General features: G+C 43.5%; 1 protein-coding gene across 2 annotated transcripts in view; it reads left to right on the top strand.

Annotated features, from left to right (window-relative positions):
* The window catches only part of LOC140480936 (poly(U)-binding-splicing factor PUF60-like), an 85,027-nt gene that overhangs the window by 25,996 nt on the left and 34,554 nt on the right, over positions 1-24,477 (top strand). The window contains exon 5 of one of the 2 annotated variants that reach the window (XM_072576546.1): positions 24,137-24,202. The exons of the other annotated variant lie outside the window; for it this stretch is intronic. Coding sequence (XP_072432647.1) covers positions 24,137-24,202 — 66 coding nt within the window. The remainder of the gene's footprint in view (positions 1-24,136; positions 24,203-24,477) is intronic. 2 annotated transcript variants of the gene reach the window in all.

Raw genomic sequence — 24,477 nt, 5'->3', positions numbered from 1 at the left:
CTTTGTATCTGTGCCAGCCCTCTTGGGAAAAAAAACTGTTTCACTCCCATCATCATTCCTACACAACCCTGCAAATTTTTTCGTTTCAAGTAATTAATCTGCTCCTTCCCCCAGCAGGAGCAGTTTCTCCTTCACTATTGTCTCAACCCCTTGTTATTTTGAACACTATCCAATCTCCTGTCAACTATCTTTGTGGATAACAACCCCAGCTTGTCCAATCTATCCACATAAAGGAGGTCTCATGTCTTTCTGCACCTTTTCAAATGCTTACACATCTTTGATAAAGTGTAGTGTCCTACACAGTACTCCAGTTGAGGGTGAACCTTCCTTTTTGTAAAGGTTTACTATAATTTCCTTTCTTTTGTACTTATCTCCTTTTCAAGTCCAGAGATCTTGTATGTCTGATCTACTGTTAGCCCTGCAACTTTTAACTGATTTTGTCCACATATCTCCATGCCCATCTGCTACTCTCCCCTACTTGCAATTGTACCCTTGTTCACCCTTTCATCAGCATGTTTGTGTTCTCTTGAAGTTCTACGGTCGTCTCCTTGCAGGTCAGAATACTTCCAGGTTCTGTCACCTGTCTGAACTGTGCTTTACTGCAATCAGTTGTCAAGGCCACACCTCAGGAATATGTTAACCTCTGTCAGAGTAGTGTAGATTTGTCAAAATGATAACCTGCTCTTCAAGGGTTTAAATTGAAGGAAAGTTTGCACACTGTCTGGGAATTTAGAAGGTTATGGTGGTGCTTGGGTTAAAACATCAGAGAAACAAAAATCATTTCTGCTTTATTCTGGTGGAAGAAGTTTGGCAGTTTCTTCTGCAAAGCCAATTGAGGTCTAATCAAATAATGCTATTAGTATTGAGATTGTTAGATATTTTATTATCTGAAGGTATGAAGGGATATGGGGAAAAGATAAGTTCATAAAGTTAGTTTGCAGGCTAATCATCATGAATGGCAGAACTGTCTCGGGCAGCTTGTGATGGGATCCATGTGTGCTGGGCAGTTGGTAAGGTATTGGTTTGGGGGCAAGATCCTTTTCTCATCAAACTCTTCTGTTTTGTGGAAGAGCTTGAGTTAGTGGACCCTAGGATTCCTCACTTGCTGGTATGAAAATTCCAGGCTGCTTCCTAATGGAGTGCTGCAATGAGCAGACTGCTGAAGGGTCCACAAGTCTCTTATTGGAAGTTGCTGCATGCTTTTTTGCTGTACTGGTATCCCACTCTCTAAAATGGAGTGCATCCGTTGGTTTTTTGTTGTTTTCAAGATCTCTACTTTTTCGGGTTTACATGTTAGTTAATTCCTGATTGATAGTCCCATTTATTTGACAAACTACTTTATTGCAGACCCTGACAACGTGCCTATCAATCACTGTAAAAGGGTTGTTGTGAGCATGGCGAACAGAGCATAATGAAGAAGTTTCTTTATTCTGTTGCATTATATAAATTTGTTGTTTTTATGCAGTTTACAGCCCTGATGACTGAATTAAGTTTGGATTTTGGGGGTGGAACATCTTTTGAACTAATTAGATCTATCCCACCTTTGTGCCCTGATATTTTACTTGGGATTGTGAGAAAGCATTGGCATTCTCTGAGAGGTCCCCTGTGAGCTCTGCCAATTCTGGGGATGACATTGATCGTGTTGGAGCTGTCACATGAAAGCAGCTCTAACTGTTTTAAGCTTTAAAAAAAAATGTTCTACCCTGTTTCTGATCTTCGATTTCATTTTTGTCATTTTAAAGATGTAAGCACTTGACCTAACATTGATAGTGTCTGGCTCAAATAAGGACATTGAACAATTTCAAAACTGGTGTGGTTATTAGAAATCGTGTAACTTTCGGAACCCCTTCTCAAAACATTGATGCTCAAATAATTTGTGTTGATAATTCATGCTGAAAAATGCTTATCTTCACGTCTTTACATATTCATGGTCTCTCCTCTTCTCCATTTCTGTATTGTCAAAAAAGTAAGTTCTCAACCTACATAAGATTCTGAATATTTTTAGTATATAATGGAACAGGGAGATGAAGGGTGATGCATCCATGTGACTGGATTATTGTCACGTGTTGAATGAATTAGGTGTTTAGCTAATGCAGTGCCCTCCAAGGTTCCTCACTGATCATATTTCTTACCTGAGACCAAGTGAGGGAATGACAGGCTTACATCAAACACTGGCAGCTGAGTGTTGAGTAAATCCTTGCCCAATTTCTAACTTGAGAAAAGTTATTTTGTTTTCCTTCCCACCCATACCTCCACTTCCCCTTTGTTACTGTTCATCTGTCTGTCCAAACACCACCAATATTCTTACCTCTCTAACTCCACAGACTTCTCATGGTTTTAAAACTTGAGTTTCACAGATTTCCACTTGTTGAATAGTGGGTTTACTTTGAGGACTCTGCATATCTTATCCTGTGAGGAAGTCCAGTTAGTGTCAAGCAGTCTAACACTTCACAGCACTATCACCTGACATTTCAGCCTCCGAGTTTATTGGTTTTGAAACAGCTTGTCTGTGCTGCCAGCTGAGATATTGTTGGAGGAACTAGCAGTGATATGGTATTTCACTGAAAGTGTTGGTGTACATGGTGTTGTGGTAGTTAATAAAATAGACTTCATTGAAGGAATTATGACTGACACCTTCAGAGCTGTTGCTGCTCTTTGCAAATGTTTTACTTTGCCCTCTGAGTTAGGATGGGATGTAGCAACTAGGAGCAGGTGTAGGCCATTCAGTGCATCGATCCTTCTCTGCCATTCAGTATGATCATGGCTGTTCTCTCTCAAGACATTATTGCTTTCTCCCTATACCCCTCAATGTCTTTTAAATCTTAACATTTATCTATCTTGTATCTAGTCAATGACGTGGCCTTTGGTTGAGAATTCCCCAACTTCCTTCAGCTTTTGAGTGAAGAAATGTTTCCTCGTATCAGTCCTAAATGTTCTATCCTGTGTATTCTGGTAAACGCACATAGAACCTAGAATAATACAGCACAGAACAGGCCATTTGGCCCACAATGTTGTGCCGAACATTTTGTCCTAGCTTAAGCATCCATCCATGTACCTATCCAATTGCCACTTAAAGGTCACAAATGATTCTGACTCTGCCACTCCCACAGGAAGTGCATTCCATGCCCCCACCACTCTCTGGGTAAAGAACCTACCCCTGACATTCCCCCCACCCTTCACCACCTTAAATTTATGTCCCCTTGTAGCACTCTGTACCTGGGGAAAAAGTCTGACTCTCTACTCTATCTATTCCCCTGATCATCTTCTAAACCTCTATCAAGTCACCCCTCATCCTTCGCCGTTCCAATGAGAAAAGGCCGAGCGCACTCAACCTATCCTCGTATGACCTATTCTCCATTCTAGGCAACATCCTGGTAAATCTCCTCTGCACCCTCTCCAAAGCTTCCACATCTTTCCTAAAGTGAGGCGACCAGAACTGCACACAGTACTCCAAATGTGGCCGAACCAAGGTCCTGTACAGTTGCAACATCACCTCACGACTCTTGAATTCAATCCCTCTGCTAATGAACGCTAATACACCATAGGCTCTATCCACCTGAGTGGCAACTTTTCAACGAGCTATGAACATAGACCCCAAGATCCCTCTGCTCCTCCACCTTACTAAGAACCCTACCGTTAACCCTGTATTCCGCATTCTTATTTGTCCTTCCAAAATTGACAACCTCGCACTTGACAGGGTTGGACTCCATAGGTAAAAACAATGACTGCAGATGCTGAAAACCAAATACTGGATTAGTGGTGCTGGAAGAGCACAGCAGTTCAGGCAGCATCCAACGAGCAGCGAAATCGACGTTTCGGGAAGAAGCCCTTCATCAGGGTTGAACTCCATCTGTCACTCCTCAGTCCAGCTCTGCATCATATCCAAGTCCCTTTGCCGCTGACAACAGCCCTCCTCACTATCCACAACTCCTCCAATCTTCGTATTGTCTGCAAATTTACTGACCTACCCTTCGACTCCCTCTTCCAAGTCATGAATAAACACTACAAACAGCAGAGGACCCAGAACTGATCCCTGTGGAACTCCACTTGTAACTGGGCTCCAGGCTGAATATTTACCATCTACCACTACTCTCTGACTTCGACCGGTTAGCCAGTTCTCTATCCGACTGGCCACATTTCCCACTGTCCCATGTCTCCTGACTTTCCGTATAAGCCTACCATGGGGAACCTTATCAACTGCCTTACTAAAATCCATGTACACTACATCCACTGCTCTACCCTCATCCACATGCTTGGTCACCTCCTCGAAGAATTCAATAAGTCTTGTAAGGCAAGACCTACCCTTCACAAATCCGTGCTGGCTGTCCCTAATCAGGCAGTGTCTTTCCAGATACTCATAAATCCTATCCCTCAGTACCCTTTCCATTACTTTGCCTACCACCGAATGTAATAGTAATTTTAGAGCAGCAAACAGAATGCCTGAAGTAATGCAGTTGGGTTCAAAATATGGTAATGATTCCACACAAACTCAACAAAACTTTTGTCAGCAACTCCCAATCTTCTGACCACCTCAAAACAGAAGAACAAAGGTGGCAGATACATGGGAACACCACTCCCTGCAAGTTCCCTCCACTGCTCACACCATCCTGACTTGGAAGCACATTCTATTCCTTTGGTGTCACTGGGTCCACATTCTAGATCTCGGTCTCTGGCAGCATTGTGGATGAATTGATACCCTGAGGGATGGCAGTAGTTCAAGAATGCAGCTTATCCCTGTTGAGATCCTGGCTGATGCTGCTGTTAAAATGGTCAGATCCCAGAATGAATCTTGGCTTGATAAAACATGTCTAAATCTATGGTGGTCAGAGATTTGAGACTTCAGGTATTCGTTAACAGCAAAACATAAGTTACATGAGAGAAAAACAATTGAAGTGACACTTAAAGTTCTTAAGACCATAAGACAAAGGAGCGGAAGTAAGGCCATTCGGCCCATTGAGTCCACTCTGCCATTCAATCATGGCTGATGGGCATTTCAACTCCACTTACCCGCATTCTCCCCCTAGCTCTTACTTCCTTGTGACATCAAGAATTTATCAATTTCTGCCTTGAAGACATTTAGCGTCCCAGCCTCCACTGCACTCTGCGGCAATGAATTCCACAGGCCCACCACACTCTGGCTGAAGAAATGTCTCCACATTTCTGTTCTGAATTTGCCCCCTCTAATTCTAAGGCTGTGTTCACGGGTCCTAGTCTCCTCGCCTAACGGAAACAATTTCCTAGCGTCCACCCTTTCCAAGCCATGTATTATCTTGTAAGTTTCTATTAGATCTCCCCTTAACCTTCTAAACTCCAATGAATACAATCCCAGGATCCTCAGCCATTCCTCATATGTTAGACCTACCATTCCAGGGATCATCCGTGTGAATCTCCGATGGACACGTTCCAGTGCCAGTATGTCCTTCCTGAGGTGTGGGGACCAAAACTGGACACAGTATGCCAAATGGGGCCTAACCAGAGCTTTATAAAGTCTCAGTAGCACAATGGTGCTTTTATATTCCAACCCTCTTGAGATAAATGACAACATTGCATTCGCTTTCTTAATCCCGGACTCAACCTGCATGTTTACCTTTAGAGAAGCCTCAACTAGCACTCCCAGATCCCTCTGCTTTAGCTTTACGAATTTTCTCACCGTTTAGAAAGTAGTCTGTGCTTGTATTCATTTTTCAAAGTGCAAGACCTTGCAGTTGCTCGCATTGAATTCAATCAGCCATTTCCTGGACCACACTTCCAAACTGTCTAGATCCTTCTGCAGCCTCCCCACTTCCTCAGTACTACCTGCCTGTCCATCATCGGCAAACTTCGCTAGAATGCCCCCAGTCCCTTCATCCAAATCATTAATATAACGTGAACAGCTGCGGCCCCAACACTGAACCCTGCGGGACACCGATTGTCACTGGCTGCCATTCCGAAAAAGAACCTTTTATCCCAACTTTCTGCCTTCTGTCAGACAGCCAATCCTCAATCCATGCCAATAGCTCACCTCGAACACCATGGGCCCTCACCTTGCTCAGCAGCCTCCTTTGTGGCACCTTATCACAGGCTTTTTGGAAGTCCAGATAGACCACATCCACTGGGTTTCCCCGGTCTAACCTACTTGTCACCTCTTCAAAGAACTCCAACAGGTTTGTCAGGCACGACCTCCCGTTACTAAATCCATGTTGACTTGTTCTAATCCAACTCTGCTCTTCTAAGAATTTAGTTACCTCATCCTTAATGATGGATTCTAGAATTTTACCAACAACCAAGGTTAGGCTAATTGGCCTATAATTTTCCATCTTTTGTCTTGATCCTTTCTTGAACAAGGGGGTTACAACAGCGATCTTCCAATCATCCGGGACTTTCCCTGACTCCAGTGACTTTTGAAAGATCTCAAATAACGCCTCCGCTATTTCCTCAGCCACCCCTCAGAACTCTAGGATGTAGCCCATCGGGGCCAGAGTTTTATCAATTTTAAGACCTTTTAGCTTTTCTAGCACTATCTCTTTTGTAATGGCAACCATACTCAACTCAGCCCCCTGACTCCCTTTAATTGTTGGGATCTTTAATGCACGTTAAGTCAATTGTTGGGATCCATTTGCCAGACCAATTGATTAGAGACTCCAATCCAGAGAGGTGATGCCCCTATCTCAACTTGCTAGGTTTCTACATAATTCACTCCTTTCGCTACTTTACCCTGGATTGTGCAGACTGCCATGCCAAATGCAAATTGTAATTAGAGATGTGGGTGTCCTTGTAAGCAAGTTGGTTAATGTAAGCATGGGGTTGCACCAGACAGTAAAGCAGGCAAATGGTATCTTGGTCTTCACAGTGAGGAGGATTTGGGGACAAGAACAGGGCTGTCTTGCTACAATTAGGTGGGGGCCTTGATGAGATCACACTGGAATATTGTCATTTTGCTCTTGCTATAGAGGATGTGTGACAAAGATTCACCAGACTGATTACTGGACTAGCAAGACTGAAATATGAGGGGGGACTGGATTGATTGAGGTCAAAAATTCTTGTTTTAGCCTGTTTTCACCAAATGCCTTGGTGACTTGCCATGGAGCGCTCTCAGCCTCTCGTGGCATGTTACTGTATGTCAATGGAGCTGCCCAATCCTCGTTGACTGGAGTTCAAGTGAATGGAGTGGGAGGGAATCTCCTAGTGATAAAATTCAAGCAGGACAGGGTTGATGAAGGAAAGATGTTGTTGATGGCAGAGGAGAGACATCGGTGAGACATTGGAATCACTTCCGCAAAAACATTTGTGGCCAAAATGAATGATTTCAAGGAGGAGTTCAATACAGCTTTTGGAGCTAAAGGGATCAACGGATGTGGGAGGAAAACTGGGAGCAGGCTATGATCAGCCATGGTGGTCATGTATGATGGAGCAGGTGCAAATGTTCTGTTAAAATGATCATGTTCAAAGTTTGTCAACTGTCCCAATACTTGAGGTTTTGAGTGACATTCTAAAGATGTGAATTATTTTCAAACTATTCATGATTTTGTAATAGAGCATAGGAACAGCTCCTTTAGCCCATCATGTTTGTGTCAACCAATGAACTCTTAACTAATCCCTCTTACCTGCATTTGGTCTGTAGCATACTATGCCCTGGCATTTTAAGTACTCATCCAGATATTTTTTAAATGTTGCAAGAGTATCTGTCTCCTCAACCCCCTCAAACAGCATGTTCCATACCCTGTGTCCAAAAAAAACCCTTTTCATATCCACTCTACAGATCTTGTTCCTCACCTTTAATAATGGCCCCCCACCTCAACCTCCTGTGCTTGAAGGAAAACAAACCCAGCTTATCCGGTCTCTCCACGTAACGGAGACTCTTTGTCCCAAGCAGCAGCATGGTAAATTTTCTGCACCACTTGTAATGCAGGTATGTCCTTCTGACAGTGTGGTGACCGGAACTGCGCACATTGTATAATCTCTGGCCTAACCAGTGTTTTATAAAATTACCAAGATTTCTTTGTCCTTTTATTGTACACCCTGTCTAACCAAGGCAAAGTATCTCCTTTGTAGCCTTCACCATCCTTTCTACCTGGGCTGACATTTTCAGGAGTCTGTACGCTTGTACACCAAGGTCACTTTGCTTGGTATTCCCCACGGACCTACCATTGTGTATATCCTTCCCTCCTTAGATGTTCCAAAATGCGTCATGTCCTTGTTGAAATCAAACTCGACCTGCCATTGCTCTGCCCAGTTTACCAGCTGATCAATATCAGACCATAGCCCAAGACCATCCTTCTCACTATCAAAGACACCACTGCCAATTTTCCTGTCATCTGCATACTAACTAATTGCACCATCTACGTTTACATCAAAGTAGTTAATGTAGATAGGAAAAAGTAAGAGTCCCAACACTGATCCCTGTTGTATACCACTGGTCACAGGCTTCCAATTTTAAAAAGAAAGCCCTCTGCCATCATACTTTTCTTCCTGTTTCTAAATCCGTTTTGGATCCAGTTTGCCAGCTTGCATTGGATCCCATGCTCTACATTTTGGACCCACCTTCCGTGTGGGACATTGTCAGACTTTACTGAAGTCCATGTCAACCGCATCAATTGTACTACCCTGAATATATTTAGTCACCTTTTTAAAAAAAAACGCAATTGATTTAGTCAGGCAGGATCTCCCTCTAAGTCTACTGACTGTCTCTGGTGAAACCTTGTTTCTAAGTCTTGATTAATCCTGTCCTTCAGAATTTTCTCCAACAATTTCCCTACCGCTGATTCAGACTAACTAGTGTTTAATTGGCCAAACCCTGTGGCCTTTTTAGAACTTAGAACAGCGCAGGAACAAGTCCTTCGGCCCATGGTGGTGCACGAGGCCAAATAAAACTTATTCTTCTATTTGGTCATGGTCCATATCCCTCTGTTCCTTGTTCTTGTGCTTATCTAAAAGCCCTTTAAATGCCCTTGTTGTAGCTGCCTCCACTACTTGTGGTTGCATGTTCCAGGCCCTTACCACTCTTAGTTTCAAAAAACCTTGCCCCTCACCTTTCCTTTGAACTTTTCCCTTATTGAACAAAGGAATGACATTAGCTATCTGCTAGTCACCTGGCCTTTCACCTGTGGTTAGCAAAGTATTAAATCTCTCTGCCAGGGCCCTAACAATTCCCTCCCTTACCCCCCTCTGGGAGGTGTTTCAGGTTCTAGGGATTTGTGCACCTGTTATGCCTGTTAAACTTCTAATACCTCATTAAACTCAATGTGTTCTAGAACCCGAGTGTCCCAACTGAAGTCTCTGGATACAATATTTTTACCTCTAATTACAAATGAGATGTATTCATCCATGCTCACTGTCTGCATGCATAGATTGCTCCTTGGTGTCCAATATATCCCACCCTTTCCCTGGTAATTCTTAGTCCATAGGGGGTGTTTGATCCCATCTTTAAATATTTGTGACAAAATGCAGTGTATGATCTGATTGTATTTATTTTAAAAGAATCACCGTTCCACTCCTATTTTAGCAGAAATTGTTTCCAAAAGTGGTTCTTCAGGAAATAGTTGACACATCCATAATTGCTTCTGATTTTGGACTGGGGTTCTTTGTAATCTTTAAGACTCTGCAAGACAGTTCATGAAAACTGTTATTGATTGGGGTTTCTCACCATCCGACATGTCTGGCAAAATTTTATCCATTTGTGTAATCTTTGCCAGTGAAAATATTTGTTTTAGCCTCTCTCCAAATATCTTGGTGACCTGCCATTGGAAGTTTGAACCATTCATAAGTCCTTTCATCCTACGCTATGATTGAGCTGTCCAATCCTTATTCAGTCATTGTTGAAGTGGCCTCTATTTGGCACAAGTGTTTTAAAACATCTAACTAGTATCTCCTATAACATTTTGGTTTCCCTCACCTCTACTGGTTGCACCAAATTCCTAGTGATGCCAATATTTGATTCAGCCAGGCCACTTTCCAAGATAAAATTAAATCCTTAATTGCAAGTTGTTTCACTATGCAGGCTACAACTTCTCCAACTACCAAGTCACACTTTAATTTAGCTTTCTATAAGGAGACTGGCATATAACCTCTATGTACACCTCTAATGAATATTTTCTCCTTTCTTAACCCTGCTAGAAGATAAATCGGTTGCTCTAGATATATTTACTGATAAAACTGCTTGATTTCAAAAATAAAAGCGAAAATACATTGAATTCCCAGCTGTGATTCTATTTATCAATAGTCATTTCTCCCTCCTTAGTACATTCTCTGAAGAAATTTGTTCTTTTCATGGTTCTATAACTTTAATAACCATTTTCTTTCCTAAGGGCTCCTTTGAGGATTCCATAGGCATTCCTATTACTGCAGTTGGTCTCTCACTTCATTTCCATCCACTGGTTCTGGTGTATTTGGCACTAAGTGGAGGCATGTTATTTTCTTTATCCCTTTTTGATTTTAGCCTTTATTATTTTGGTCTCCTTCTGTTTCTTCCCTAAAACTAATAGTACTTTCATCCACAGATTTCTTTTATTCCTCCAATTTCCTTGAGTTCCCTTATGACCATCTTACCATACTAACTCTCTCCAGGATTCCATGAGTGTCTGCCAGAACTGATTTTCAGACTTGATCCTTGATGCTTGCTTGTATACTTTTCAAGGTTTGTTGGAATAGTACTACTGCATTGTTACATAATCAGATTTCCCTTACCACCTTAATTTTTCTCTAGTGGTCAAAAACACTGATCCCACAACATTTTTTTCTCTTGCAAATTCTTCAAATCTGTTCCTTCCTTGTGGTCCTAACTTTTAATCGATAAGTTCAGTGATAAGCTTGTAAGCATTGCTTTTTCAGTAATTCCATTTCCTGCAGATTCATGTTCCCATGAGCTGGTATACATATAACTGGACTGGTCAGCATGCTCTAACATTAAGGTTGAAACTTTTTTAGTTCACACATCTGCTTTGCTACCTTTTTCAAATGAAATACTTGCAACTCCATTTCCTCTAAATTTAGGTATTAGATGTAGATTTCTAAGAAGTCAGCTCCCTCATTGGAGTCAGTCATGATGTTTTTCACTTTAAACTTTGCTCTAATCATGTCATATCTAATTTCACTATTTCTGTAGAGTTCAAACCTTAAGTTTTAATGTGTCTTTCCATTATTCTGTTTTTCCTTCTTTCTAATTTGTTTTTTCTTCTCCCTTTTCATTGGCTAATTTGCTTCTGTTATCCACTTTTTTCTTTCAATCAAACGTGTCTTGGAGGACGTACAGTCCAGGTTTACAAGAATGGTACCTTGGCGTCAAGGCTTGTTACAAGGAGAAATTATACAAATAAAGACTGTTTTCTCAAGAATTTAAAAGGTTAAGGGGTGATCTGATCGATCCTTTTGAAAGACAGTAGATGAAGTTCAACTACCTCCATTGGTTGGGGCTTACAAAACAAAGGGACACAGTCTAATATTAGAGGCTGTTCTGGAGAGATGTTTGGAACACCCTTCCACAAGTGGCAGTTAATGCTCCATCAGTTGATGCCTTTACTATCATAGAGATAAACAGCATGGAAACAGACCTATTTGGTCCAACCCGTCCATGCTGACCAGATATCCCAACCTAATCTAGTCCCACCTGCCAGCATAAGACATAGGAGTGGAAGTAAGGCCATTCGGCCCATCGAGTCCACTCCGCCATTCAATCATGGCTGATGCGCATTTCAGCTCCACTTGCCAGCGTTCTCCCCGTAGCCCTTAATTCCTCTAGACAACAAGAACCTATCAATCTCGGCCTTGAAGACATTTAGCGTCCCGGCTTCCGCTGCACTCCGTGGCAATGAATTCCATAGGCCCACCACTCTCTGGCTGAAGAAATGTCTCCGCATTTCCGTTCTGAAATGACCCCCTCTAATTCTAAGGCTGTGTCCACGGGTCCTAGTCTCCTCGCCTAACAGAAACAATTTCCTAGCATCCACCTTTTCAAAGCCATGTATTATTTTGTACGTCTCTATTAGATCTCCCCTTAATCTTCTAAACTCCAACGAATACAATCCCAATATCCTCAGCCGTTCCTCATATGCTAGACCTGTCATTCCAGGGATCATCCGTGTGAATCTCCGCTGGACACGTTCCAGTGCCAGTATGTCCTTCCTGAGGTGTGGGGACCAAAACTGGACACAGTACTCCAAATGGGGCCTAACCAGAGCTTTATAAAGTCTTAGTAGTACATCTCTGCTTTTATATTCCAACCCTCTTGAGATAAGAGACAACATTGCATTCGCTTTCTTAATCACAGACTCAACCTGTATGTTTACCTTTAGAGAATCCTCGACTAGCACTCCCAGATCCCTTTGTGCTTTGGCTTTATTAATTTTCTCACCATTTAGAAAGTAGTCCATGCTTTTATTCTTTTTGCCAAAGTGCAAGACCTCGCACTTGCTCACATTAAATTCCATCAGCCATTTCCTGGACCACTCTCCCAACCTGTCTAGATCCTTCTGTAGCCTCCCCACTTCCTCAGTACTACCTGCCTGTCCACCTAACTTCGTATCATCGGCAAACTTCGCTAGAATGCCCCCGGTTCCCTCATCCAAATCATTAATATATAATGCGAACAGCTGTGGCCCCAGCACCTGCGGGACACCGCTCGTCACCGGCTGCCATTCTGAAAAAGAACCTTTTATCCCAACTCTCTGCCTTCTGTTAGATAGCCAATCCTCAATCCATCCCAGCAGCTCACCTCGAACACCATGGGCCCTCACCTTGCTCAGCAGCCTCCCGTGAGGCACCTTATCAAAGGCCTTTTGAAAGTCCAGATAGACCACATCCACTGGGTTTCCCTGGTCTAACCTACTTGTTACCTCTTCAAAAAATTCCAACAGGTTTGTCAGGCATGACCTCCCTTTACTAAATCCATGTTGACTTGTTCTAATCAGACTCTGCTCTTCCAAGAATTTAGAAACCTCATCCTTAATGATGGATTCTAGAATTTTACCAACAACCGAGGTTAAGCCTATAATTTTCCATCTTTTGCCTTGATCCTTTCTTGAACAAGGGGGTTACTACAGCCATCTTCCAATCATCCGGGACCTTTCCTGACTCCAGTGACTCTTGAAAGATCTCAACCAATGCCTCTGCTATTTCCTCAGCAACCTCTCTCAGAACTCTCGGGTGTATCCCATCAGGGCCAGGAGATTTATCAATTTTAAGACTTTTTAGCTTTTCTAGCACTATCTCTTTTGTAATGACAACCATACTCAACTCAGCCCCGTGACACCCTTTAATGTTTGGGATATTACTCATGTCTTCCACTGTGAAAACTGACGCAAAGTACTTGTTAAGTTCTCCTGCTATTTCCTTATCTCCCATCACTAGGCTCCCTGCATCAGTTTGAAGTGGCCCAATGTCTACTTTTGCCTGTCGTTTGTTTCTTATGTACTGAAAGAAACTTTTACTATTATTTCTAATATTACTGGCTAGCCTACCTTCATATTTGATCCTCTCATTTCTTATTACACTCTTTGTTATCCTCTGTTGGCTTTTGTATCCTTCCCAATCTTCTGATTCCCCACTGTTCTTAGCCACTTTATAGGATCTCTCTTTTTCTTTAATACATTTCCTGACTTCCTTTGTCAGCCAAGGTTGTCTAATCCCTCCCCGGTTAATCTTTCTTTTCTTGGGAATGAACCTCTGTACAGTGTCCTCAATTATACCTACAAACTCCTGCCATTTTTGCTCTAGTGTCTTCCCGGTTAGCCTCTGCTTCCAGTCTATTTCAGTCAGTTCCCCTCTCATGCCCTCATAATTACCTTTATTCAACTGTAACACCATTACATCAGATTTTGCCTTCTCCCTTTCAAACTCCAGACTGAACTCTACCATATTATGGTCGCTACTTCCTAAGGGTTCCCTTACTTTAAGATCTTTTATAGAGTCTGGTTCATTGCAAAGCACTAGGTCCAGAATAGCCTGCTCTCTTGTGGGCTCCTATCCCTCCAAACCCTTCCTATTCATATACCCATCCAAGTGCCTCTTAAATGTTGCAATTGTACCAGCCTCCACCACTTCCTCTAGCAGCTCATTCCATACACGTACCACCCTCTGTGTGAAAAAGTTGCCCCTTAGGTCTCTTTTATAAAATCTTTCCCCTCTCACCCTAAACATATGTCCTTTAGCTCTGGACTCCCCACCCCAGGGAAAATACTTTGTTTATTTACCCTATCCATGCCCCTCATGATTTTGTAAACCTCTATAAGGTCACTCCTCACCCTCCGACACTCCAGGGAAAACAGCCCCAGCGTGTTCAGCCTCTCCCTATAGCTCAAATCCTCCAACCCTGGCAACATCCTTTCTGAACCCTTTCAAATTTCACAACATCTTTCCGATAGGAAGCAGACCAGAACTGCACGCAGTGTTCCAACAGTGGCCTAACCAATGTCTTGCACAGCTGCAACATGACTTCCCAACTCCTGTACTCAATACTCTGACCAACAAAGGAATACATACCAAATGCCAGGCAGCATCCAACGAGCAGTGAAATCGACGTTTTGGGCAAAAGCCCTTCATCAGGAATAAAGGCAGTGAGCTTGAAGTGTGGAGAGATAAGCTAGAGGAGGGTGGGGGTGGGGAGAGAGTAGCATAGAGTACAATGGGTGAGTGGGGGAGGAGATGAAGGTGATAGGTCAAGGAGGAGAGGGTGGAGTGGATAGGTGGAAAAGGAGGTAGGCAGGTCGGACAAGTCGAGGATACATTGCTGAGCTGGAAGTTTGAAACTAGGATGAGGTGGGGGAAGGGGAAATGAGGAAGCTGTTGAAGTCCACATTGATGCCCTGGGGTTGAAGTGTTCCGAGGCGGAAGATGAGGCGTTCTTCCTCCAGGCGTCTGGTGGTGAGGGAGCGGCAGTGAAGGAGGCCCAAGACCTCCATGTCCTCGGCAGAGTGGGAGGGGGAGTAGAAATGTTGGGCCACGGTGCAGTTTGGTTGATTGGTGCAGGTGTCCCGGAGATGTTTCCTAAAGCGCTCTGCTTGGAGGCGACCAGTCTCCCCAATGTAGAGGAGACCGCATCGGGAGCAACGGATACAATAAATGATATTAGTGGATGTGCAGGTAAAACTTTGGATGTGGAAGGCTCCTTTAGGGCCTTTGATAGAGGTGAGGGTGGAGGTGTGGGCACAGGTTTTACAGTTCCTGCGGTGGCAGGGGAAAGTGCCAGGATGGGAGGGTGGGTTGTAGGGGGGCGTGGACCTGACCAGGTAGCCACAGAGGGAACGGTCTTTGCGGAAGGCGGAAAGGGAAATATATCCCTGATGGTGGGGTCTGTTTGGAGGTGGCGGAAATGTCGGCGGATGAGTTGGTTTATGCGAAGGTTTGTAGGGTGGAAGGTGAGCACCAGGGGCGTTCTGTCCTTGTTACGGTTGGAGGGGTGGGGTCTGAGGGCGCAGGTGCGGGATGTGGGAGAGATGCGTTGGAGGGCATCTTTAACCACATGGGAAGGGAAATTGTGGTCTCTAAAGAAGGAGGCCATCTGGTGTGTTCTGTGGTGGAACTGGTCCTCCTGGGAGCAGATACGGCAGAGGTGGAGAAATTGGGAATACGGGATGGCATTTTTGCAAGAGGTAGGGTGGGAAGAGGTGTAATCCAGGTAGCTGTGGGAGTCAGTGGGTCCCTTCCCACGTGGCTAAAGATGCCCTCCAACGCATCTTGTCCACATCCCGCACCTCCGCCCTCAGACCCCACCCCTCCAACCTTAACAAGGACAGAACGCCCCTGGTGCTCACCTTCCACCCTACCAACCTTCGCATAAACCAAATCATCCACTGACATTTCCGCCACCACCAAACAGACCCCACCACCAGGGATATATTTCCCTCCCCACCCCTTTCTGCCTTCCACAAAGACCGTTCCCTCTGTGACTACCTGGTCAGGTCCATGCCCCCCTACGACCCACCCTCCCATCCTGGCACTTTCCCCTGCCACTGCAGGAACTGTAAAACCTGTGCTCACACCACCTCCCTCACCTCTATCCAAGGCCCTAAAGGAGCCTTCCACATCCATCAAAGTTTTACCTGCACATCCACTAATATCATTTATTGTATCTGTTGCTCTCGATGTGGTCTCCTCTACATTGGGGAGACTGGGCGTCTCCTAGCAGAGCGCTTTAGAGAACATCTCCGGGACACCCGCACCAATCAACCAAACCCTTGCCCTTACTGCCCTTAAACAGTGGTACCATGTTAACCAACCTACAGTCTTCCGGCACCTCACCTGTGACTATCGATGATACAAATATCTCAGCAACAGGCCCAGCAATCACTTCTCTAGCTTCCCACAGAGTTCTCGGGTACACCTGATCAGGTCCTGGGGATTTATCCACCTTTAACTGTTTCAAGGCAATGCAGCACTTCCTCCTCTGTAATCTGGACATTTTGCAAGATGTCAACATCTATTTCCCTACAATCTATATCTTCCATATCCTTTTCCACAGTAAATATTGATGCAAAATATTCATTTACTTTCTCCCCCACTTTCTGTGGTTCCACACAAAGTCCACCTTGCTGATCTTTGAGGGGTCATATTCTCTCCCTAGTCACCCTTTTGTCCTTTAAAGTATTTGTAAAAACCCTTTGGATTCTCAATTCTATTTGCTAAAGCGCTCATATAACCCTTTTGCCCTCCTGATTTCCCTCTTAAGTATACTCCTGCTACCTTTTATACTCTTCTCGGATTCACTCAATCTATCCTGTTTATACTTGACACGTGCTTCCTTTTTCTTAACCAAACCCTCAATTTCTTTAGTCATCCAGCATTCCCTATACCTACCAGCCTTTCCTTTCCCACTTTGGATTCTCGTTATCTCATTTCTGAAGGCTTCCCATTTTCCAGCTGTGAATATTTGCCCCGAATCAGCTTTTGACAGTTCTTGCCTAATACCGTCTCCAATTTTAGAACTTCAACTTTTAGATCTGGTCTAATTTAAAACTAATATAATTATGGTTGATGGCCCCAAAGTGCACCCCCACTGACACCTCAGTCACCTGCCCTGCCTTATTTCCCAATAGTAGGTGAGATTTTGCACCTTCTCTCGTAGGTACATCCACATACTCAATCTGACCTACCTGATTCACAACTAATGACTTAATGTTTTGGATGAGGAGGGAAACTTGCAATTAAGTAATCACTTCACGATCTTGTTTTGATTTTAGATTAGATTACATTACACCGTGGAAACAGGCCATTCAGCCTAACAAGTCCACACCGACTCACTGAAACGCGACCCACCCATGCCCCTACTCTTACCCCTTACCTAACACTACCGGCAATTTAGCATGGCCAATTCACCTAACCTGCACATCTTTGGACTGTGGGAGGAAACCGGAGCACCCGGAGGAAACCCACGCAGACACGGGGAGAACGTGCAAACTCCACACAGTCAGTCGCCTGAGGCAGGAATTGAACCTGGGTCTCAGGCGCTGTGAGGCAGAGTGCTAACCACTGTGCCACCATGCTGTTGTTTTTATTTCAACCTTCAGTTTTCTGCTTCATCTCTACTTAGCCTTAATGGTTTCCAATAATCCACTGTTACATAATCCCTGTCACTCTCCCCTATTAATTTCAATTAACATTGATGCCAAATAAGCCGCACCTTGCCATGGTATTGCTGGGCAAGTTGCAACCCAGAATGAAATCTGACTTGTTTAATTTGTTTTAATGTTTCAGCAATTAACTGGCCCATTTTACGAAGCAGCAGATATTAACAAAAGGGAAAGGGATGGCCTAGTGGTATGATCACTAGATTATTAGTCCAGGAGCTCAACTAATGTTCTGAGGACTGTGGTTTGAGTACTACCATGGCACATGGTGGAATTTGAATTCAGTGAACTAATTGTCCTTCAGGGAAGGAAACCTGCCATCCTTACCTGGTCCAGCTGCCATGTGACTGTAGATTCACATCTAGAGATGAGACTAGACAGAATTCTTGGCATCAACCACCTGCAAGCACTTGAGCCTCACCACACTGTTTTGGAAAATCAATGAGAATCGGTGTACAGACTGTTATGGACCACTCTCTCTGTGACTCCCTCGTCAGGTCCACGTCCCCTACCAACCCAACCTCCACTTCCGGTACCTCCCCCTGCAACTGCAAAACTTGTGCCCCCCACCCTCCTTCCCTCCAAGGCCCCAAGGGATCCTTTCATATCCCCCACAAATTCACCTGCACCTTCGCACACATCATTTACTGCATCCATTGCACCGGGTGTGCCCTCCTCTATATTGCCTACTTGCGGAATGTTTCTGGGACACACCAACCAACCACCCTGTGGCTGCACACTTCAACTCTCCCTCCCACTCCCCCAAGAATACGCAGGTCCTTGGACTCCTCCATCGCCAGACCATAGCAACACGACGGCTGGAGGAAGAGCGCATCCTCTTTCGCCTGGGAACTCTCCAATTAGGGATGAGCTCTGATTTCTCCAGTTTCCTCATTTCCCCTCTCCGCACCTTCTCTGTCCCAACCCTTGAACTCAGCACCACCTTCCTAACTTGCAATCTTCTTCCTGACCTCTCCAGCCTATCACCCTCTTCTTATTACTCTCACCTTAACCATCTCTCACCTATTGCATTCCCACTGCCCCCTCCCCCAAGTCCCTCCTCCCTACCTTTTATCTCTGCCTGCTTGGCACACTTTCCTCATTCCTGAAGAAGGGCTCATGCCCAAAACGTCTATTCTCCTGCTCCTTGGATGCTGCCTGACCTGCACTTTTCCAGCAATATTCCAGCAATACGTTTTCAGTTAGATACACTAATTGCCAATTAACTGTTCCACTATAGTAATATTCCTAAACTCATCCTTTGGCAAGAAAGGAAAATTCGGACACAGGTTGTCCCATGTAGTTCTCCCATCCAGGAGGGAAAAACATCAAGAGAAAAATTCAGAGTGGCAGCTAAGTGACATTCACTGAAGCTTCCAACTTTGCAACCCCACCCCTCAAATAGCTTTTGAGGCAACTGAGAAACCTGAAACCCAGAAATAAATCTGAGAGCTGGTCCCGCCCATTCACGCTGTTCAAAAGAAAACCCTGACTTGTTTTCATTCCCCCAGACTGTTGAGCACCTCTGCCTCACAACCTCTTTTCAAAAAATAAACAAAATAACCTTTAAAGCCACTCGCAAAACTTGTCACAAAACTCTGCTGGTTAGAATCATGCCAGGCACACAGGAAGATGGTTGTGGTTGTAGGTCAGTCATCCCAGGTCCAGGGCATCTCTGCAGGAGTCTGCCAGGGTAGTGTCCTAGGCTCAACCATCTTCAACAACATGAATAACGTTCCCATCGTCATTAGGTCAGAAGTAGAAATAATTGCTGATTGTGTAACGTTAGCACCATTTGCAACTCCTCATACTTATGCAGTTCATGTTCAAATGCAACAAGGTATGGACAATATCCAGATTTGGTCTGGCACGTGGCAAGTAACAGTCACACCATATAAATGTTAGGCTATCACTCTTTCTAATAAGAGTCAATGTAACCACCACCCCTTGACATTCAGTGGTGTTGCCATCACTGAATCCCGAACTATCGACATCTTGGGGGTTTTCATTGACCAGAATCACAACTGGATTCGCTACATAAACGCAGTGACTTAAGTGGTCAGAGGCTAGGAATACTGCAGTGAGTAATTCACTTCCTGATTCCCTAAAGCCTAATAGCCCTCCACAAGATGCAAGTCAGGAGTGTGATGGAATACTACCCACTTGTTTAGATAGGTGGAGTTTAAACAAAGCTTGAGCTTCACACCATCCAAAACCTCTTGATTACCACTACACCCACAAACATTCAGTCCCTCCACCACTGATGCTCAGTTCCAACGGTATGTACTATCTATAAGCTGCATTGCAGAAATTCACCAAAGATCTTCAGACAGCACATTCCACAACCATTTCCATCTAGAATGACCAATGCAGCAGGTATATGGAAACCTCACCATCTTCAGGTTTCCCTCCAAGCTACTTTGCATCCTGACTTCGAAATATATCACCGTTCCTTCAATGCTGCTGGGTCAAAATTCTGGAATCCCTTCCCTTGGTATTGTGGGTTAACCCACAGCAGTTGGGCTGCAGCAGTTAGAGGAGGCAACTCACCACCACCACCACCACCACCTCAAAAACAACTAGAAATAGGTAATAAATGCTCACCCAGCCTGTGACACCTATGTCCCATGAGTGAATAACAAAACGCACAAGAAATGAACCTTACCGACTGAGTTTAGAAATATCTTAACATAAACATCAGAGCAAAGTTTCAATATATTTCCCAAAACCGTCCATTGCAGAGACTCCAGGATGGAGAAGTTATCCCTGTTTCTATTGTGAGAGTTTCTACGTGAATTGTTTTTAGTTCTTTACCACAGACTGAGGAGAGATTTGAGAGCATATCATGTCTACTGACATGGACTCTTCACAAGTTTCTCAGTTGTAATAACTTGCAAATTTCTTTCAAAACTCTCCTGGTCTTGAAACTTCACAAGCTAAGCATTTGTGCAGCGGTGACTAGTTTCCCTTGAATTGCATTGAAAGATTTTTCTCAGAAAAACATTAAAACTTGTTTCTGAATTTATCCGTGTTGTCATCTGAACTTGGTCCTGATGCTTCTGAGTAGACCTTAATGTGTTTACAATGGCTGTCATAAACTTTAAACCTCTTCCACAGGCATCTGCAGTTAAATACTTTCTGGGTAATGCTGGATTTAGGTCACTGTTCCAGAAAGACTGAGGCTGACATTTAAAAAAAAAACTTCATGTCAATCTGCCTGGAATTTAAAATGATCTGTGTTCCAAGTAATATGTATTACAAACCTTTCAGCGCTCTACCAGCTTTTCCAGGGGAATTCAAGATGGGCACTAAACGCTAACCAACCATGCCTGTTTTCACGAATTAATTCAAAGATCTATAAATTAGCTACTATGTGACACTTTGAATTTGGTAAATGTGTTTAGCGGTGCTTTTATGAGTCACTTGAGTTTTACAGCAGTATAGATTAGGTGGAAGGTAACTGGTTAATAGCTGTATGAGCCTGGAGATTTAATTTGGTACGATGCTCTGGGGCTGCTTTCAATCAGTGATCATTCTCATTAATGTAATGTTTACAGCTTTGTACGATGTCCCAAGATGCTTCATAGGTCAAATAAACTTTGAGATTGAGTCATGAGTTATGAAGACATGTGAACAAGGGCTTGGGTGGTAAGAGCAAAGTGGAGAGATTTGGGATGAGAACTCTACAGCTTTTCATGTAGGTAAAAACAATGACTGCAGATGCTGAAAACCCAATACTGGATTAGTGGTGCTGGAAGAGCACAGCAGTTCAGGCAGCATCCAACGAGCAGCGAAATCGACGTTTCGGGCAAAAGCCCTTCATCAGGAATCCTTGTTGGATGCTGCCTGAACTGCTGTGCTCTTCCAGCACCACTAATCCAGCTTTTCACGTAGGCTACCAGTGCTGGAATGATTAAGTTGATATGTTCTCAAAAGTGACTTTAAACATTGTGGAGATGGGGAATGGTGGGGCCATTGGGTTTGGTGGAGGGACTGGTGGGAGGAAGTGATTGAAAAGTGAGCATGAGAACACTGGGGTGCTGCCATAAGAAATTGATGAGAGCATTAGATTGTGAAAAACTGAGTTTTGAATGTGCTCAACATTGCCATTTTCAATATGAGACTTGTCCAGGAGACCTTTACAATAGTCAAGTTTAGAAGTAACGGTGAAAGATGAGAATAATATACAATTGAGGATGAGGCAGGATTGGATACTGCTACAAAAGTGAATGGTTGGAAGCTCATTCAGCTTCAGTGGGCAGAGAGAAAGGCGCGTTAGTGACTAGGGAGTGGAATTTGTGGTAAAGATGTGAAGGTGTCTTCCCAGTATTTCTTGTCTGATAATTGCTGTTTATCTAGCACTGGATGGTGGACGTGCAGATTGTCTGATCAAATATAGTGGCAGGGTGGAGAAGTGAATGTGTGGTGTAACATTTTTTAAAATTTGATTGTCACTGCCTGGGCCAACATTTATTGCCCATCTTTAATTGCCCTGGAGAACGTGGAACTGCATTCTGAACCATGGCATTTCTTAGGGTAATTGAGTCAACCATATTGCTGTGGGTCTGGAGTCACATGTAAACCAGACAGGTAAAGATTGCAAATTTCCTTCCCTAAAGGACATTGGTTTATTGAATCTAATTTCACCGTCTGCTGTTTGAGCAAGTATTGCCAGATTTTGACTCTGTGAAGGAACATAGTTGGAGGTTAGGATACTGAGAGATTTGCAGGTGCTGGTGACCCCAGGCATCTGCTGCCCTTGTCTTTCTATATGGTAGAGCTGGAATTTGGAAGGTGATGTTGAAGGAACAATCAGTCTACACGTGGAACCTATTGTTTTGGATGATGTCATGTAAATGTTGACAGGAATAGGTGATGTTACCCACTGCCATGTAGGATATCAGTTGTGATTTTGATTAAACCTATTTACACTGTAGCAACAGCCAGAAATCCAAATGGGGAGTGATGGGCTGTAGTGGACATAAGTGAGTAATTCCACCCACCCCCACCACCACCCCCACCCCCACCACCACCACCTGCCTCGTCCTTAAAATAAACCCACATGAAGGATAAAAGTTGTACTTTTAAAGTTGTGCATTGGAACTGTTAATATTGTAAATTAATACTGGTACTGTGTGAACTGTACTGTGCTTTCCATTGCCCTATTCCAGTTAGCTGTTACTCAGTTGCCTTCCACTTCCATCTGCTATAGAAACAAGTTTTTTAATGTGCTGGAGGGTTGAATAAATGTAGATGAATTTGTTCCATGATTTGCTAGAGCATTGTAAAGTGGCGGTTCCCACTCAGCGCTTTTCTATAGACAACAATGTTAATGCATGGACTGTTGAACCATGGCAGTGGGCATGTCTCTCTCAACATTTTAAAATCGTCGCAATGCCTTACTTTGCACATATGATGTTAGGCTGGAGTCTCCCCCTTGCTGGTTAGAGCTCTCAATTACAATTTGCAATCCATTCATTTTCCTTTTTTTGCCCAGTAGTTTTGCTGTTTTGACAGTTCAGATACTGAGTTCTGGGCACTTTCTGTCTTCCTGTTTGAAGTCTTCACCATTCTGACTGTTTGTGTACACACATCCTCACTTTATTTGTCACCTCAGTAATATAAAACCTGAGTCTGTCTCTGATTGGAGTCTGGGTTCCTTTTTGTTTAAATAATGAGCTTACTTGAAACTGTGTACGTGTACATCAGGGTTCCTATTATTTTAAAATCTTGTAGATTTGCCCTTTCTCTGATCTTTTGAGGATAGTTAAAGCTTGGGGAAGGGATATTAGGAATTGTAATAAATCCAGAGACAAAGTAAGTCCCATAGTGAAAAGCTTTCAATATGGAAGCCCTTTTATTGTCACATTCAGCCTGTCAAACTACTGAAGGTCCGTGTGTTGCTGTGCTGTTGGTGAATGGCTCTAGGTCTGCTGGCTGCTTGTACTCTGGGTCCTTTTCAGCGTGTGGTCTGTAAGCTGTTTCTTTTTAAATTCTCCACTCCCTGTTCCCTTCCACTCACACTCTCTCCTCCTCCCTCCCCCACCTTATTTCTGAATTTTTTTGCAAATTTAGCATTTATAATTACTTTCCTCAAATAACTCATCCCTATTCTGTCAGTGCGCAGCCATCTTCAGAGATGGGAGGATGATATAGTCCGTATGTCCTGATCATTTCCAAGAGGTGGGAGCAGGACAGGAAGAGTCAGAGATCAGATTAAAGCACTAGATACTCATTGAACCAAACTGACTGTGGACCAGTTTTGTGTTTTTGGGCATACTAGACAGTGTGAAAAGGGGGGTATAGAGAAGTAACAATAAGGGGGCTTCACTGTATCTAACCTTATACATTCTCTGTCATGAGTGCAGTATGCATGGAAGTTTTGGCTATGGGAGAGTACACTAATAACAAAAACTACTAATTATGGTTTTAGCCATTCAGTACAAAAACTCAAAGGGGACTTAATTTTTCAGACCATTAAAATTTTTAAAAGCCTAGTGGGAACTCTGGCGTACCGACATCCATAACACTTACTGTCACCTCAAAGTTAAACAAAAAAAGGCTTTATTAGATTTTTTTCATAAGTGACTTCCTCTCATCAGACACTGGGTTCCTTTCGAAAATGGGCATGCTGGGAACTGTGCGATTGTCTCGACTCCAAAGATCAGGTAGGGACTTTTGTCAAAAAGCACTAACACTTGGAGTTTTGAAAATGTCTTGAGCAATGTGATTTTTTTTGGTTAAAAGCCCACAGTAAGCGATCTTAGCTCCTCTGCTGCAGAGTGGTCATAATCTGACATAGTAAGCACCTGTGCAGGCGTGAAAGGTAACTGTAGATTCTAATGCATTAGATAGTTTGTCAGGTGGAGTGGAGAGGATAGTGAGAGAGTGAGAGAGAGCAAATGTTATCAATTGCTATGAAATTAGGACTTGCTCTTTTCTG

This window comes from Chiloscyllium punctatum, chromosome 8 (assembly GCF_047496795.1).
Source record: "Chiloscyllium punctatum isolate Juve2018m chromosome 8, sChiPun1.3, whole genome shotgun sequence".
Taxonomy (NCBI): Eukaryota; Metazoa; Chordata; class Chondrichthyes; order Orectolobiformes; family Hemiscylliidae; genus Chiloscyllium; species Chiloscyllium punctatum.
This window is presented reverse-complemented; position numbering and strand designations above follow the sequence as displayed.